The following is a 15,173-nucleotide window of genomic DNA, read 5'->3' as shown; positions in this document are numbered from 1 at the left end:
TTCTTTTGCTTACATATTATCCATGGTAGATGATGTAACTGAAACAAATGCATACACACACATGGAGCCCTGTGGTGCTACAAGAGACACAAATGTTTACAATACTTAGTTTCTTTTATCATGCTAAATTGAAGGATATCATTAAAGATACATTAATGTAACTTTTCAAATAAAATTATCATCAGATTATTTTAACAACTACATTGGTCCTCAATATGTCCTTTGTTCATCTCCTGCATTCGAAATCTATCACAAACAAGAACAATAGCATGACTTGTGCCATCATCAAAAGCTTGAGAAAATCATGTTAGGGAATGTTACAAGTGTTATCATGAATGCTGCATTGCAAACATTTTTCCTTTCGTTTTCTTATGAGAAAGCTTTTTAAGCCCTCCCAGGTATCCCCAAAACCTGTATCACTTTTTGTAAACTGTCCACTAAAAGTAGATCCACTTATCAACCTAGTCAATAAGATTTTTTTTCAATGGCATTATAGTTAATTCTTAGTAAATTTGGTGAATAATTTTCTTTGAGATTGGATGGTGTGAGCATAATTTCAAAATACTCAGCAAAAGCAGATCTCATTTAAAATTTATGTAATTCTATTAGATCAAGAAATATTCAGGTAAAGGTCATCCCTCAACCTTTTCAGGTCGTTGGGGGTGAGGCGTTACAGACCTCACTTTTCTCGGTGCCAGATTTATGTTAAGGTGATGCCCATCTCCTCTCCCTTGCTGCCTTACCTTCCCCATTCCCTCTATGGAGACAGGTACCCCCTCCCGTCAGCTGGGTCAACTGAGAGAAATACTTTTATTTAAGTCTCTAAGTTGAGATTACCTTAACAATCCTTAAAACATCAATTTTTTCAAAAGAAAACTTCTTTTCAAAGAAACTATTTCAAAAACAAAAGTTTGAAACCATACAGCTAAAGAAAAATTTTACTGATATTTAGTGCATCATTTATAACAAATAATTAGTTTGCATAATGCACAAAACAGCTCATCAAGAATAAACATATCTATGGACATAAAGATTTTTCCCTTATGATCTATCAACAAGATTATCATAGAACTGAAAAGCAAGTACACATTTCTTTATTATTTTATATTTGAAAAAGGCATTTTTGCATTCCTTCATATCCTTTAATGTTTCCAAACAAAGACTTTATTACTAAACAGCAGTAAAAAAAATCTGATTAAAAGAACAAAGTTAATATTATTGCTAAACATGGGATCGGACAACATCTGCTTTAGGACACCGATGGCTACATGAAGGACATGTGACATGGCTGTTTTCCATTAACTGTGTCAAGCAGTTGCGACATACACGATGGGAGCATGTAAGCAGGTAAGTGGCTGTACCTTCAATGTTCAAACTGCAGTTACAACTTACACACTGTCTATTAAGTGATTCAAACTGTGAAGCAGCCTGATCACTATCAACTTTTTGGGAGATGAAAGATGGAAGACCATGGAGCACAGAGGTCAAGGACATACTGAGACTAGAACTTAGGCGGTCAGCATGAGACTGAGAGATCAGCATACTGCTACTTTCAAGTCTGCTTGAGCTTTTCTCACTGCCCTTTCCACTGACTGATTCGACTTTATTTATACTACCAATAGAGTGATCCTGACTACCCAAGCTAGTTCTTGAACAATCAAGTCTACATTTTTTGCTGGCAGCAGGAACATCATGCTGAATGTCCGTTTTATGCATAGATTGCCAAATAGTTTTAGTAAAGCAATCTAAATGTGCATCTTTTCTTTTTCTTGGGGAAGCATGTCTGTCTTGTGTGTTCATATCCTTTGACAAGGCAACAATACTACACTGAGAGCCCTGCCCTAGCACCCTGGGTACTTGGGCAAGTGAGGGGTGAAATGAATGTCTTGATAAGAATCTGTCAATGCGGACTTTCAGCACTGTGTTTAGTAATGGCCGTCTTGCTGCAGTGAAGGTAAGACCAGTAAAGGGATCTGATGGCCTACGTCCATATGTAGCTTCAACATCCTCAAACCGTTCCAGTGTGGATAGGTCAACATTTTGCCCACTGGGAAGAAGCATAGGAACAGTCATAATTTCACAGGTTAGAGTATCTAGATATTCTTCAGGGATATCTAACTGATCGGATTCTGAGACAAGACCTGCAGAGCCTTCTGTTTCAGGCGACATCTTCTCATCAATATGTGCTTTGCTGAATTTTTCACCACTATCATAATTTGAGATTGTAGTATCATTTAGCGAGTTGCTTATGATGCATTTTTCTCCCAAAACCTGTGTTGTTGTGCTAGAGGTACTGCAACTTTTTCTTGTTTCAATCCTGTTTACAACCAACCTTTGATCGAAACCCAACTGACTTCCTGAATATCTTTGCCACATGTCTTCTCTTACAAAGGTGGGGCAAGATCGTGCTGGACATCCCCACACTTCTAGACGGCCAATTGCTACTGCATTACCATTGACAGTCCCTGTAACACGTACAGCAACATGCTGGGCTGCACTTAAAGCCTGCCACTGGTGATGACGCAGTTCAATTCGATTTGAAATAGCTGAAATATCTGGCCCAGTGTCATCTACTGTTGTTGCAGTATGTTCTGCATAGAAACGAGGGTTTAAAAAGCATACAGGTCCTTGTTGCATACATGTGACATTACCTATGCGGACCAGGATAGGCTCCTCCTTGTTTTTTTCACAATCAGTGCTACAGCTTGTTTTTTTCTGTACAAAGCTTTGCTCCTTCTCTCTAGAGAAAGAAAACTTGGCTCTAGAGCAGTTTTTTGTTATATATGCAGCATATATCTCAAGTCTAGATGATCTCTGACTCCCGACTTGTGGATCAAGTATGATGCAGTAAAGGTTGACTGGACAAGGGAGATGAAGAGTAATGGTTACAGGAGGCTTTATAAATCCCTCAGCCATAAATCCTTTATGCCTCCCCCAACTTTTTCCTTTGAGCAAGTTCCATGCTTCATAGCCATCTGTACTGACTTTGTCACTACTTATTTCTGATCCCATGCGCTCCAAGGCAAAATTGATCAGCATTGTTGCAAAACTACAGAAGCATGATATCAACAGTTTCTGCTGTATTCTGGGACGGGCAGATAAATCCAGAAAATCTGGAAAAGAAAATCAGACTCACGTTAACCAAGTTTAAACATAAATGTTTAGTATTATGCAAATCCAAGAATTTATGTGTTCATATGAAGTGAAGCCATGCCTTCAGTTAAACATAAAGATCAAAGACAAAAACCAACAAATGGTAAATTATATTGAAATCTAAAAATAAAATAAAAATTCTTGCCCAAATAAAGTCTGTTTTAAATGCAGAAAATTGTAGCAGCAGACACTGATAAAATTATGCTGAAGACCTTTCTCGGCGTCAATAAACAGCACGGCATAAAAACAACAAAATCTCCAACTCTAATTAATATGGTTCAACTTTTTTATTACTTTAACCTTCACACGCCTCTTTTGATGTAGTTTGCTAGCATAGAGAGGATAAACGTGTGTTTGAAAGCAAATGAAAATGCTTTCTAAAATATTGAGCATAACACTAATTACTATTTTCGGAAAAATACTCAAAAAAAGAAAACTCCGTCTTGAACTGTGAGCTGGATGTGACCAGTCGCTTTACAATGTTAATGCCATGAAAGTCCGCAGTGTTTGTTGCGAGCATTATGGCATAATAAACTCTTCTATATGGGTTGCAGAATGAGCTCTATGTGTTAAATTATTTTTGTTTAATCTATAGGATGTGACCAGTTGCTCTCTAGGAGTTATTATAAATAAAAAATTGACTGGTTAGTACAGCAGAAGTATAAACACTGTACAGCCGAAACCATGGTAAGCCGACATGGAGCTGGATTGACAAGTTTTGATTAAACACGGTGCTTTGAAAATGATGCTACTGAAACTACGACTTTCTTTGCCAACGTATACTTACTTTGGTGAAATAACACATCAATGTTTTACACACAACGCCTTACTAAAGGGGGAACCACCCTTATAGCACTTTTGTTTTGGGTGACCGGTCGTTTGTGGTTCATTTACTTTGTGGGTTTATGCGATTAAACACCTTATATCATTTTAGCATTCTGACACTAAACGCAGTAGCCAAATTTTTAATACTCAAGAAACCATAGTGTGAGTTTTAATCTATTAGATTCAACTAGTTCGATCCTCTGAAACTTTCTGTATTTCCCCGCCGGGTGTCCGAAAAAAAAAGCTATTATTAAACGTGTCAGCCAATCAGAACACGTCAAATAATATCGCTCCCCCCGAGTGACTGAACCTTCTCCCAGATACCACATTAGGCAAGGTCGCCATTTTCGTCAACATTTCGAAATATAATTTTGTTGCTAACAGTCCCATACAATAGGAGCTATATAAGATCATTATTAGGAACCCTTGCATATGTAGGTTCTAGCACAGAAATGTATTCCGAGTATTTGCCAATGCTTCTGTGGAAACCGCGACACCATATGTGGAATATCGGAGTAATGCGCAAAATCTGATAATCCGTGTATCCGTTTGACAAGACTGCCGGTTACTTATAGAGCAGATTAAATGGCAAGTCAAACAGAACAGCCAGTAGAAAATAGGATTAAACTTTCATCTACCAAATGTGAAATCCCACCTCGATTGCGTCATCGTTCGCGATGCTCAGAATCGGAAAGCACTGGAGGACAGGGGATTTCAGCTGGGGAATCTGTAGTTCAAACCCACATACCAATACAAGCTATGTCTGATCCACACTCAGTGGGTCCAGAATCCAATCAGTCATCACGAAGTACCAAAGGACAACCAGAAAACAACAAGAAAAAAACAGTTTCGAGTAAGTGTTTAAAGTTTTTTGCATTTAACATGGGGAACAGGGTAATACAGATTAAGTCATATAGGTTATAGTCCAGTCTTTATTTTCCCCCATTTACTAATGGCCTTGTCAAAAATCAGCTTTAGAACAATCAGCAAAGCTGATAGTATGCAATACTAGCCTCAGCCAGTTACATGCAATGATCAAATTGGGAAGGAACAGAGATACAACTGTACAAAATCACAACCTTTCTTCTTGGTAACACTGGCTGTTGATCATAGGTCCAGAGGGCGTGGCATTAATCTGTAGTAAGTAAAATAGTAGACCTCTAGAGTTGCAGTTCTCTAGCAGAGTATTTTGTTTTTACTTAAGTTTAATTTTGTTTTTCTGTTTGTCAGGTACATCATCAGTGTTCAAATTACTGGCTTCTGAACTAACACGAGGTTATTACCTGGAAGGAGATGAAAGCCATTATGAAGAACGAAGAGAACGGGTGTACACTTTTATGCAGACACCACGGGAACTGGAAAAGGTGAGGGTGTGCTGTTCAGGTCATGTGATTTTTTTCTTGCCTGTACACAGCTGATCTCCTGCCCACTTTATTTTAACATGAATCAGGCAAGTGTGTTTTTAGTAGATTAGTTTAAATTGATGGGTGTTGGCTATAATATATTTTGAAAAACTAATATAACATTTTTTTTCATTTCTGCTTAAATCTAAATTGATAGCTTTACAATTTTCACATATAAATTTGCTGTCTTTAGTTAATGATCTTGTTAAGCCATAACATTTGCAGCAAATAGCATCTGTCACAGTGAAGTGTATTTTTAAGTGTCCTTTTCTTGCAGTGATTGTCTGTGAAGTCTACTTTGTCAATTTATAATTATAGCTTTGATATTTCTTGACAGCACTAAGAGTTTCTTAATGTGAAATTTGTAGATGCTGGAATTTTAAATTCTGTTATATTTATATGTTTATTAACTTTCATTTACATTGTTTCTTTTTGCCTTCCAGTTTTGTCTGTTTGGATTTCTACAGTGTCTAGATGCCTTTCTTTTCATCGTCACTTTTCTTCCACTGCGCATTGTCATGGCAGCTGTGAGACTACTTACACATCCGTGTATGACTTTACTTCATGGGTAAGTAGCACAGAGCAGGTTAATAATTTTAGTCACTTTATCTTACTGTTTCTGTGCTCACTGTACACTTGGTGAAGTCATTCTGTACACAGACTTTACAGAAGCATGCCTGCATGTCATTGCTTCATATGGAATACTTAAATGATTTTTATTTTCAAATTATCCACAAACCATAGACTAAGAGAAGCAAATGCAGACTAACTTCTTAAATTGTTTTCGGCTTCTACCTTTGTTTTAAACTGTTTTTAAAGAGCTATTTCCTTCAAAATTTTGATTATTTTCCAGTCTGTGCAAAAAACCTCACAGCCAAGCTTTCGCACATGGTGCAGTGATATTTAAGAAAATATGAAGCATTATGAGCTTATTTGTTACTTTCATGCATACTTTATTGTGAATTATTCCAACAATGTTTTGAATACTTACACTTGAGATTTATGCAAGTGGCTGATGATAGGTCCACTTATTCTGTCACCCTACTTTCTGAGTCATTTTTCGAGATAAACTTCCATCTTGAATGCTAGGCAGGAAACTAATCTTGCCTTGATATAAGGCTGTGAATAGGCAGACATACAAATTGCACTATTCTTACTGTTCTTTTCTGCTCTGTGTGATGTACAAGTTTACATTATTCCTTGGCTTTTCTTTTCTTAAACTTTTTAAATGTGTAATAATTGGTGTCATGTGTCTGCAGGTCACGCCGGGTGTTGCAGCCTGCACAAGTGTGTGACATGCTCAAAGGTTTGATGGTTGTCATTAGCTGTGCAGTCATCAGCTGTGTAGATACATCCATGATGTACCACATTGTTCGTGGACAGGCAGTCATCAAACTCTATGTCTTTTACAACATGCTGGATGTAATGTTGTGGTTTTTACCATTCCATTAGTTCATTCATTCATGTGTAAAAAGTTAACTGCTTAAAAAATGTAAATTAAGATAAATTATGGTATGTACTAAGCATTGAACATTCACATTAATGTGTGATTAAATCCAGGATGTTAAGTATGATCTTTTCTTTTAGCTTTTCAGCATTTGTTTATACCAGGCTTTGCATTAATCATCCCATATGTTCAAAGCACAAACCCTTTCTTTACCAAAATATAGTTCTTACCCTGTTCCTGACTTCTGACTGCAGACTACGCGGATCTAATACGCTGGAGTTGATTTTAGTATTTTTTGTTGCTCTGAAATCTTTATTTGACAAGGGGATTGACATTTTTGTCCCATCCAGGGGACCGAATACATCTAACTGCCTTTGAGCTAGGGGTTGACTAAGAATGTAAAACATTCCAACTAAAGCTGAATTTGAACCATGATCCTCTTTTCTTTGTGGTGAGTGCTTTGCCACTTGGTCACTGGGATTTTTTTCTTAATATACGCTGCTACTTATTTATTTATTTTTTTTAATCATTAACATAGCAGCAGAGGAAGCAGTTTCTCTTTTACCAATAAAAGAAATAAATCAGTACTATAGAAAGAAATTGTCAGCTTATTTAAATGCATCACACTTCAGTATATTTTAAACCGATGTTTTAGATTTTTCTGTTTAATGGCATGATTTCTTTTCTCTTTTGACAATGAATAGTGTTCATTTTCAGTGGAAACAGTTATGACTGTTATTACTTTCGGACCTTTGTCATTTTAGAGGTACATGGCCGTAGAGTTAGGGTAACTGATAGGGCTTTGACAGTTCATTACCAGCTTCATAAAAGGGTCAAGCTTCAAGGGTCAATCACTGATAAAAATAATGAACAAAAAACTTTTCACATTTCACTCTGTCATTTAGTGTTTTTTGAACAGTGTTGTTTCAGGGGACTAATGTTATCACCGTCTCATATACCATAGAGTCACTAATTACAGCAATTTTGTTAAATACTTGTACTGTGATTTGTTTGCTTGCCACAGTCTTGAATAGTAGACAGACTTAAAAGATTCACAAACTTATATACACACACATATATATGCACGCAAACAAGTTTGCATAGCCTAAGGTCTAGCTCAGATGTCGGAAAGCACTTGCAGAGGAAAACAATACCTGGGACCAAATCTAGAATTCTAATGTAAATTTGTATTATTGTCATATTTTTTAGTCAATGCCAATAGTCAATGCAGCTTATATTAAATAATATATATTATGATATATAAAACACTACTTAACTCTTTTTGGCTGCCAGTATTTTAAACTGATTGACTTATTTGGCATCACAGTAGACCTCACTTCACCATTCTGTGTCTGACCAACCTGGTATCCTTAGGTCATGCATGGCTCATTGTGCAAAGTACGTATAAGTTAAACATATCATGGCATACAAGTCATAAATGTAGAGTGACTAAAGACAATGATTGTGCTTTGTCACTAACTTTCTGGCCTATCCAAAGTGTTGGAGTTTAAAGACTTTGTCATTGATGGTATATACAATGCTGAGACTCTAATACACTGGATTTGTCAATTCTGCAGCATAATAGTAGTAGGAATTTCATAACCATTTTGTCTTTCATGTTGCTGTTTGTCCTGTGTGATTTAATAAGCATGCTGCACCCAGAAAATTTCTAAAGTTCTCATTTAAAAAAAATTTTGTTTTTTTTTTGTGGTGTTAGTATCTATGCTTTAATCACTTTTTTTTTAAGCTTTTTGATATAGTTTGTGAATGCCCTTAAAATAAAATATTTTTCTAATTTGCATTATGTTATAGCATGCAAAATATAGTGACTAATTTATAAGATCTTTTAAAATAGTATTTGCATGCTCTAATCAGGGCTTCTGCTTACGCAAAATATTGCGTACAGTACCCATTAAAAGTTCGGAGGACCCCTTCAATTTTCGTCAATGGGGTCCCCTTCAAATTTGGGCGAAGAACAGGGACCCCTTAAAAATCTGAAGAAGGGGTCAAGGGGTCCCTGGGACCCCATAGAATTTAGCCTTAGCAGAAGCCCTGCTCTAATTAAAGAAGCTCTTATTATGAGTGCAGCTGCTAATTAAATATATATTTAGATATAACTTTTTAATTATGCTTATGACAGTAGATACATGGATTCCTTCTTAAGTGTAATGTGTGGGCATGTGTGTGTGACAGTTGTTTGACAGGCTGGTGTCTGGCTTTGGTCAAGATATTTTGGATGCACTTTATTGGACAGCCACTGAACCAAAGGCAAATCGACGGCGAGAAAGTAAGATGGGTGTTATCTGTCACTTTATTGTGGCTGTATTTTACATCCGTATCCTTCACTATGTTATTGGTTTTCTTCTTGAGAGGTGATAAAAATAAAATTAAAGTCTGAGGTTTTGAGGTGTTGAAACTTAGCTTAATGCATTGAATAATATGCTTTTCAGTTTTCAATAATAATTATGTAAATCACTGGACCCAGGCTACTTACTGCTTCATTCCAACTTCTGCTGCATTAACATAGAGTGAAAGAAGGTCGCCTGATAGCTATAACCGTGATCTGTGTCCAGTATATTAGTCTTTTTAAATCTGTGAATGTCTGCAGCATATGAATGTTTAATAAATGATAACGATATGATTGAAAAGAAGAAAGTTGCTTTGGATGGAGAGGACAGTTGTAAAACTGATTAGGCAAGATATTTATTAGCAAAGCAAAAATTGAATAAGTATGACAGTATAAGAGTTAGATCACATCATCTGATGTTGGCCTTGACATGCAGTTCTTCATACTATGCTCATCTTGTGTCAAGCCACTGTGCTGAATGTGGCTTTTAACTCGCATAACAAAGCCTTACTCACCATAATGATGTCAAACAATGTAAGTGGAGTTTTTTTTAAATTTGAGACTACATTGTGCAAGTTGTGCTTTTTTTTTTTTTTTTTTTTTTTTTGTAACTGGTTGGTTGAGATTCTTACCCAATAACATTTTTTGTGTTCCGAATATATGTTATGTAAATATAAAATAATAATAATAAGGGTTAACTTGTACACCTCAGTATACTGAACAACAGTTAAGCTCGTTGCATTGAACAGTATCCATGAAGCAGTCATAATGATGAAGACTAGCTGCATTATAGTGTGATATCTTCCTGAGCTGTTTATCTGATGAACAATTTTATATCCTACATTAGTTTGTGATCTGGCAATTTTTTTATGTGTACAGTTTGTGGAAATCAAGAGCAGTTTGTTTAAGCATGTGGATCATAACAGTTTGCTGTACATCTCCTGCAGTGATGTAAAGGAGCGTTTTCATTATAGCATTCTACTGCTGGTTGTTTTTGTGCGCAACATGACAGAATTTCATTGGAATCCAGGTATGTTTAGCAATTTATGTTGCTGAATTCCTGACACACAGTGCTAAAAATTGTTTTTTTAGATAATAAAAGTGGTTTATTTGTTCTTGAATGTACCTATCCCAGCCACCTCTTTCAAATGATAATGATGCAGAATAAATTGTAGAGCCTTCGTATGATGAATGAAAATAAATCATCTGAATTCTTGTCAGTATCAACAGCAATGACCATTAAATATCTGGTAGTGCTACTATACTGACAGCAACCATACAGATCACACCAACAGTAATGAATGCTTAAAAGTAACTAAACTAGTAATTACACAGTAGTACACACTGCCACCAACCATCTGTCAAGTTGACTGTGGGGCATGCTAAAATAGTGACATTCAAAAAATATAACTGTTGGAGTCAAGCATTTAATTGGTGCTCCCCAATATCATACACTCAGTATTTATATACTTTTCTTAGAACAATCCAGAAATACTCTTATTTAATACCCTCATGTGCATTCATAGAAATTTTGGGCAGGGAAATAACATCTTTCACACGTACACACCCAAACACTAAAGCAAGGATGATCAATGCACAACACACTTTAATTTTCGACCAGTCCACCATGGAACTTTTTTTAAAAAAGGCTAGATCAACATACAACACTTTTGGCCACTATTTGTGAGAATTTGTAACACACATCAATGTTACGCTGAATACATTTAATTAAAATGGTGGTACTCTGAAATTGTATTATCTTATGCAGGTTCAGTTACTTTTACAGGATGTCATGCTTGAATAGTTTGTCTTCATTATTTTAATTGGCCATATAGCAGTACTTTTTGTTGCAGCACTTTAAACGCTTTTGATTGATATTTTTGGTGACTTAGTTTGATTTTCATTATTTAGACTGATACTGCACTATCCTAAACTTAGCTTTTATGTTTATTTCCATTTTTTCTAGTATTGTGTTTGGAATGGATCTCATCAGCGCACTTGCATTGCATAGCCTATGTGAAATAAAATAGGAGCTTGAAGGCTAATGAGAAATGTCCACGATTTATTAATTTTTTTAATGTTCAGTTACATAAAATAAATGCAGTTTATAGATAAAGCCACAGATAATTTTTACCATGATTTCTTATGGTTTTTTTTTTTCTCCAGATCATATATGGGTCATACTTCCAGATACTCTGATGGTTTTAGGTGCAGAGGTCCTTGTTGACTGGATCAAACATGCCTTCATCACAAAATTTAATGAAATTTCAGCAGAGGTCTGTACTGGAGCAAAGTGCAAATAAATATTTTTTTTTTTTACCAGGTTGGTTTTTTGGGTGGGTGGGGAAAGATGGGCTTTTAGAACATTAGTAGTTTGGCATGAGAAAGTAAACAATTTATGTATCTGTTTACCTCATCTAGTCATCAGTATTTATTCTGTGATGTATTTTACCCTAATGCTTATGCTGTTTGTGCACTTGGCATGGGTTGCTTCATTCCTCTGCTGAAAAAAATAGATGATAAGTAATAATGCCCTTAGTAAAATTATTCCAGTGTACTATTTAGGCCATGACTGGGTTGGAAGGAATACAGTAAGAAACTCTAATTTTGCCAGCTATTCACTTAAACAAAGTCTATTAAGAGCATGAGAAATATTGAATGTTGTATTCAGTTACCAATGGCTTGATTACCTGATCCCAAGAATGTGAGACTACACACAAAAAAAAGAGAGAGAGAGAACTTATCAAAAGGATACATTTGTGTTGCAGTCCTACCGTAAGTTCACAGTAAATCTTGCACAAGACATGGTTACCAGTCGTCAGAAGCATGTGAGTAGTCTCTCCTTTGGTTCCAGGTCCCTTTACTGTGCGTATAATTATAGTTATTGGAAGCGTAAAAGCAATACTTTATCAGCATGAAACAGTTTGGTTAGGTATTTCTGTTTTTAATTTGTTTTCAAATATGACTACTGCCTAGACTTTGATAATATTTTTCTAGAAAATAAACCTGATTTTTATTTTTGGTCCTCAGTCTTTGAAGTGAACCAGATGCAATCAAACAATAAAACAATCACAAGAGATCATATTCAGTGGGCGTTACCTCTATTGTTAATAAATGTGTCTGTGATTTCATCAAATAGGTAATGCTGCTATCATGTTTATGTGAACATTAACTTGAAAAGGAGCATCATTTCATTATCAATAATATTCATAACCTGTGCACGATTAAAAAGATTAGAGCATTAAAAAGCAGGTCAGTATTATTCACTTTTTTTCTGTGCCTATTAAACATTTGCCCACTTTTCCATTAATTTTTTGTAATGAGACATATCTTTACAGGTTCCTGTCAGAAGACTGTTACACTTTTTTGTATTCTTTTCTGTTGGCAGGCTTTCACAGACTATTCAGATCAGGTTTCTCGGCGCTTGGGTTTTACACCCATGCCACTGTTGTGTCTTTTATACCATGTGTGTAGCAGATCTGTACAAGTTACAGGGATTTTGGGAATAATACTAGTTATTCTCTTCTATATGTGGTAAGTGCACATCTTAGCACTTGTTTGGAGTACCATTGCCTTAATCTGACTTGCTGCCTTGGGCAACTAATGATTAAAAACTAAAAGCCTTAGCATGCCTACTGTAACCAAAAAATGTGATATCAGAGAGTATTTCTCCTTTTGTAAATTTCTTTTATATAGGGCTGTTTAGCATCTTATCAACCATAAAGTTGATGACAACATTATAGCAAACATGGTAAACCTTTTTTAATGAAGCAGTTTCTTCTAACAAATTTATATTATGAGAGATTAATAAATAAGAAATGACAAGAGTGTTTTTTACTTATTTTAGTTGTTGATTTCTATAAGGTGTTACCCATTTTTGGAGGTAAATATAAGAAAATTTAGCATTATGAAACAGTTTGTCTAAATAATTCATGACATTACATGATACAGTCTTCTTATAGAAGTATTTTACACAATTCTGCCAAAAGATCATGCTCAAATACAAAAAGTTGTAAACGTACAATAGCTCCAATAAAAATTTGCAAACAGTATTAAATACCATTTCCTAAAGCATAAAGTGCTATATTTTGCTTGCATCTTTCTCTCTTTTGTAATAAATCTGGTTGAAAGAGCTTAAACTTTTCGATTGTATATTAGACCCTATCATGGCTGCATCAGCTAGTAAACTTCCATATAACTGGAACTAGTGTCAGTAGATATAAGTATTTTGTCAATTACCTTTGTGTTTCTCTTTTTCTGTGTGTGTGTGTGTGCGAAAATGCATGCATTCATACACATTCATGTCTGTCTATATGTATATTACTAAAATTACCATTGACCTGTTGTCTGCAGTTTAGTGACCGTCAAGATTCTGACATCCATTTTCCTGCTTAGCTGGGGTTGTCATCTCCTGGAAAAGGACCAGCAGAAGGGTCAGCAGACTGACCCCACAGAGGTCAACTCACAGGTCATTGCCAAAAAGGATTCAATGGCGAGGGAAAAACATTCACCCACAAAACTTTCAAGGCCTACTTCTGCAAATGATCTAAGTAGCCTTGATTCAGACAGATATGTTGCATCTGTAGGCAGCCAAGAGGAGTTTTTACTGGCTTACGAAGATGATGGCCAGGCAGAAGATGAGACCTGGTATCTAGACTCAGTTAGTGACCAAGTTACCTCACAACCAAGCCTTAATGTGCACTCGCCATTGCCTTCTGTGGTATGTCATCAGCATCAAGAGTTACTGCTTGCTTCTGCAGAGAATGCTGATGTTCAGGATGATGAAGGTTTCAATAGTTCACTATACAATTCAGTCAGTGCTGTGAATCAGACTTCTGCCAATTTGTCTGTAACAGACTACGATGAAGAGAAAAAGTACAAGTGATTTTCTTCTTCAGACAATTAGACTTTTGGGTGTAAGGGGTGGCAAGATTTCCTATATGCCACACACGTTTCTTTATCTTTATTTCTTTTAGGTCCCCTTGAGGACTATGTTTTTCATTGCATTGATTTATAACTGAAATTTTAGTCATGTATGAAAAATTATGTTCCATCAAAGAGGAATTAAATGTCTCATGGGATGTGTTATTGATCATGTATGAGAAAATTGTGGAGTTTTCCATGATGTTAAACATTGGACTTTCTAAATGAAACGAGGTAGCTGGAAAATGTTGTGTCATATTTCCTATCCTATACACTTGTAGTCACACTATGCCATTTTAAAGGCAGTTAGAATATTAGCTATAGGAGTTGAAAACTTTCCCACAAGAAATTGTGTATGATATTGCATTAAAAAAACTTAATGCATGGCAGCTTATTTTTAAATTTATTGCACTTTATAATAATGGCTAAAAATATTTAAAGTCAAAGGACTCAGGGTTATCATCTTGGAGCCAGAAGAATTGCTATGGAAATAATAGACCTTTTCTGAAAGGCAATGCCACTTTTAAAGTCAGGTTTTCTGGGTTATTCTGTGCCTACTATTTCTATAAATTATAAATGTAAGATCTTGGGAAAAGATCTCATGCCTTTCATTTTTCTGCAAGCATTGTTTTATTAGATGTTTATTGTTTTTCTATTGTTGGGTTTTTTTCATTATCTTGGCCTTGAGAAAGTGGCTTTTTAATGGACAGGTTTTTATGTTTCTCTCATATTTCTGCATTTGGACAAAGAGTTAAAATGCCTAGTAATGTTGAATTAGGAATTTCATTTAGAAACAAGTGCAAGTACTTTTTCCCCCTACATTTAAAGGTTTCTGTCTGAAACTTCGAGAATGCAAATTTTTAAATACTTCTTAATTTAAAAATTGTGAAAAAGTTTTCTTGTAACTTATTGTTAGAAACATGCACAATAACATTCCCCAGAATATAGTCTGAATAAACGTTTGCTACATCACTGGTAAATCTTTGTGTTACAAGTCATTGTAACATCAAGTATGCTTACATTTTATCTTTGCTTCTTAGAGTTGTATCATTGATTTATTTATTTAGTTTTGCAC

The 15,173-nt window shown here is 35.5% G+C and overlaps 2 protein-coding genes across 2 annotated transcripts; one reads left to right on the top strand and one right to left on the bottom strand.

Annotated features, from left to right (window-relative positions):
* Nucleotides 1-91: 91 nt before the first annotated feature.
* LOC112563850 (RING finger protein 37-like) lies at nucleotides 92-4,119 on the bottom strand. The gene is made up of 2 exons (XM_025238237.1): nucleotides 3,941-4,119; nucleotides 92-3,113 (listed from the first exon to the last, which is right to left on the bottom strand). The coding sequence occupies exon 2, from the start codon at nucleotides 3,037-3,039 to the stop codon at nucleotides 1,222-1,224; it is 1,818 nt and encodes a 605-aa protein (XP_025094022.1). The 5' UTR covers nucleotides 3,040-3,113; nucleotides 3,941-4,119; the 3' UTR covers nucleotides 92-1,221.
* A 163-nt stretch (nucleotides 4,120-4,282) lies between these two features.
* Nucleotides 4,283-15,078, top strand: LOC112563849 (transmembrane anterior posterior transformation protein 1 homolog). Its single transcript, XM_025238236.1, has 11 exons — nucleotides 4,283-4,831; nucleotides 5,209-5,342; nucleotides 5,825-5,949; nucleotides 6,641-6,803; nucleotides 9,022-9,163; nucleotides 9,612-9,709; nucleotides 10,055-10,205; nucleotides 11,342-11,451; nucleotides 11,944-12,003; nucleotides 12,564-12,709; nucleotides 13,529-15,078. The coding sequence occupies exons 1-11, from the start codon at nucleotides 4,564-4,566 to the stop codon at nucleotides 14,058-14,060; spliced, it is 1,929 nt and encodes a 642-aa protein (XP_025094021.1). The 5' UTR covers nucleotides 4,283-4,563; the 3' UTR covers nucleotides 14,061-15,078.
* The last annotated feature ends 95 nt before the right edge of the window (nucleotides 15,079-15,173 follow it).

Source organism: Pomacea canaliculata, linkage group LG5 (assembly GCF_003073045.1).
Source record: "Pomacea canaliculata isolate SZHN2017 linkage group LG5, ASM307304v1, whole genome shotgun sequence".
Taxonomy (NCBI): Eukaryota; Metazoa; Mollusca; class Gastropoda; order Architaenioglossa; family Ampullariidae; genus Pomacea; species Pomacea canaliculata.
The sequence above is the reverse complement of the archived record's forward strand: the minus strand, read 5'-3'. Positions and strand labels throughout refer to the sequence as shown.

What these genes read in the sequence shown, in the direction of transcription:
- LOC112563850 (XM_025238237.1), bottom strand. Translation starts at nt 3,039, where the DNA reads ATGCTGATCAATTTTGCCTTGGAGCGCATGGGATCAGAAATAAGTAGT.
- LOC112563849 (XM_025238236.1), top strand. Translation starts at nt 4,564, where the DNA reads ATGGCAAGTCAAACAGAACAGCCAGTAGAAAATAGGATTAAACTTTCA. An exon ending in CACCACGGGAACTGGAAAAG is followed by an intron (nt 5,343 to 5,824) that starts GTGAGGGTGTGC and finishes TTTGCCTTCCAG; the next exon opens with TTTTGTCTGTTTGGATTTCT. An exon ending in CCATAATGATGTCAAACAAT is followed by an intron (nt 9,710 to 10,054) that starts GTAAGTGGAGTT and finishes TTATGTGTACAG; the next exon opens with TTTGTGGAAATCAAGAGCAG.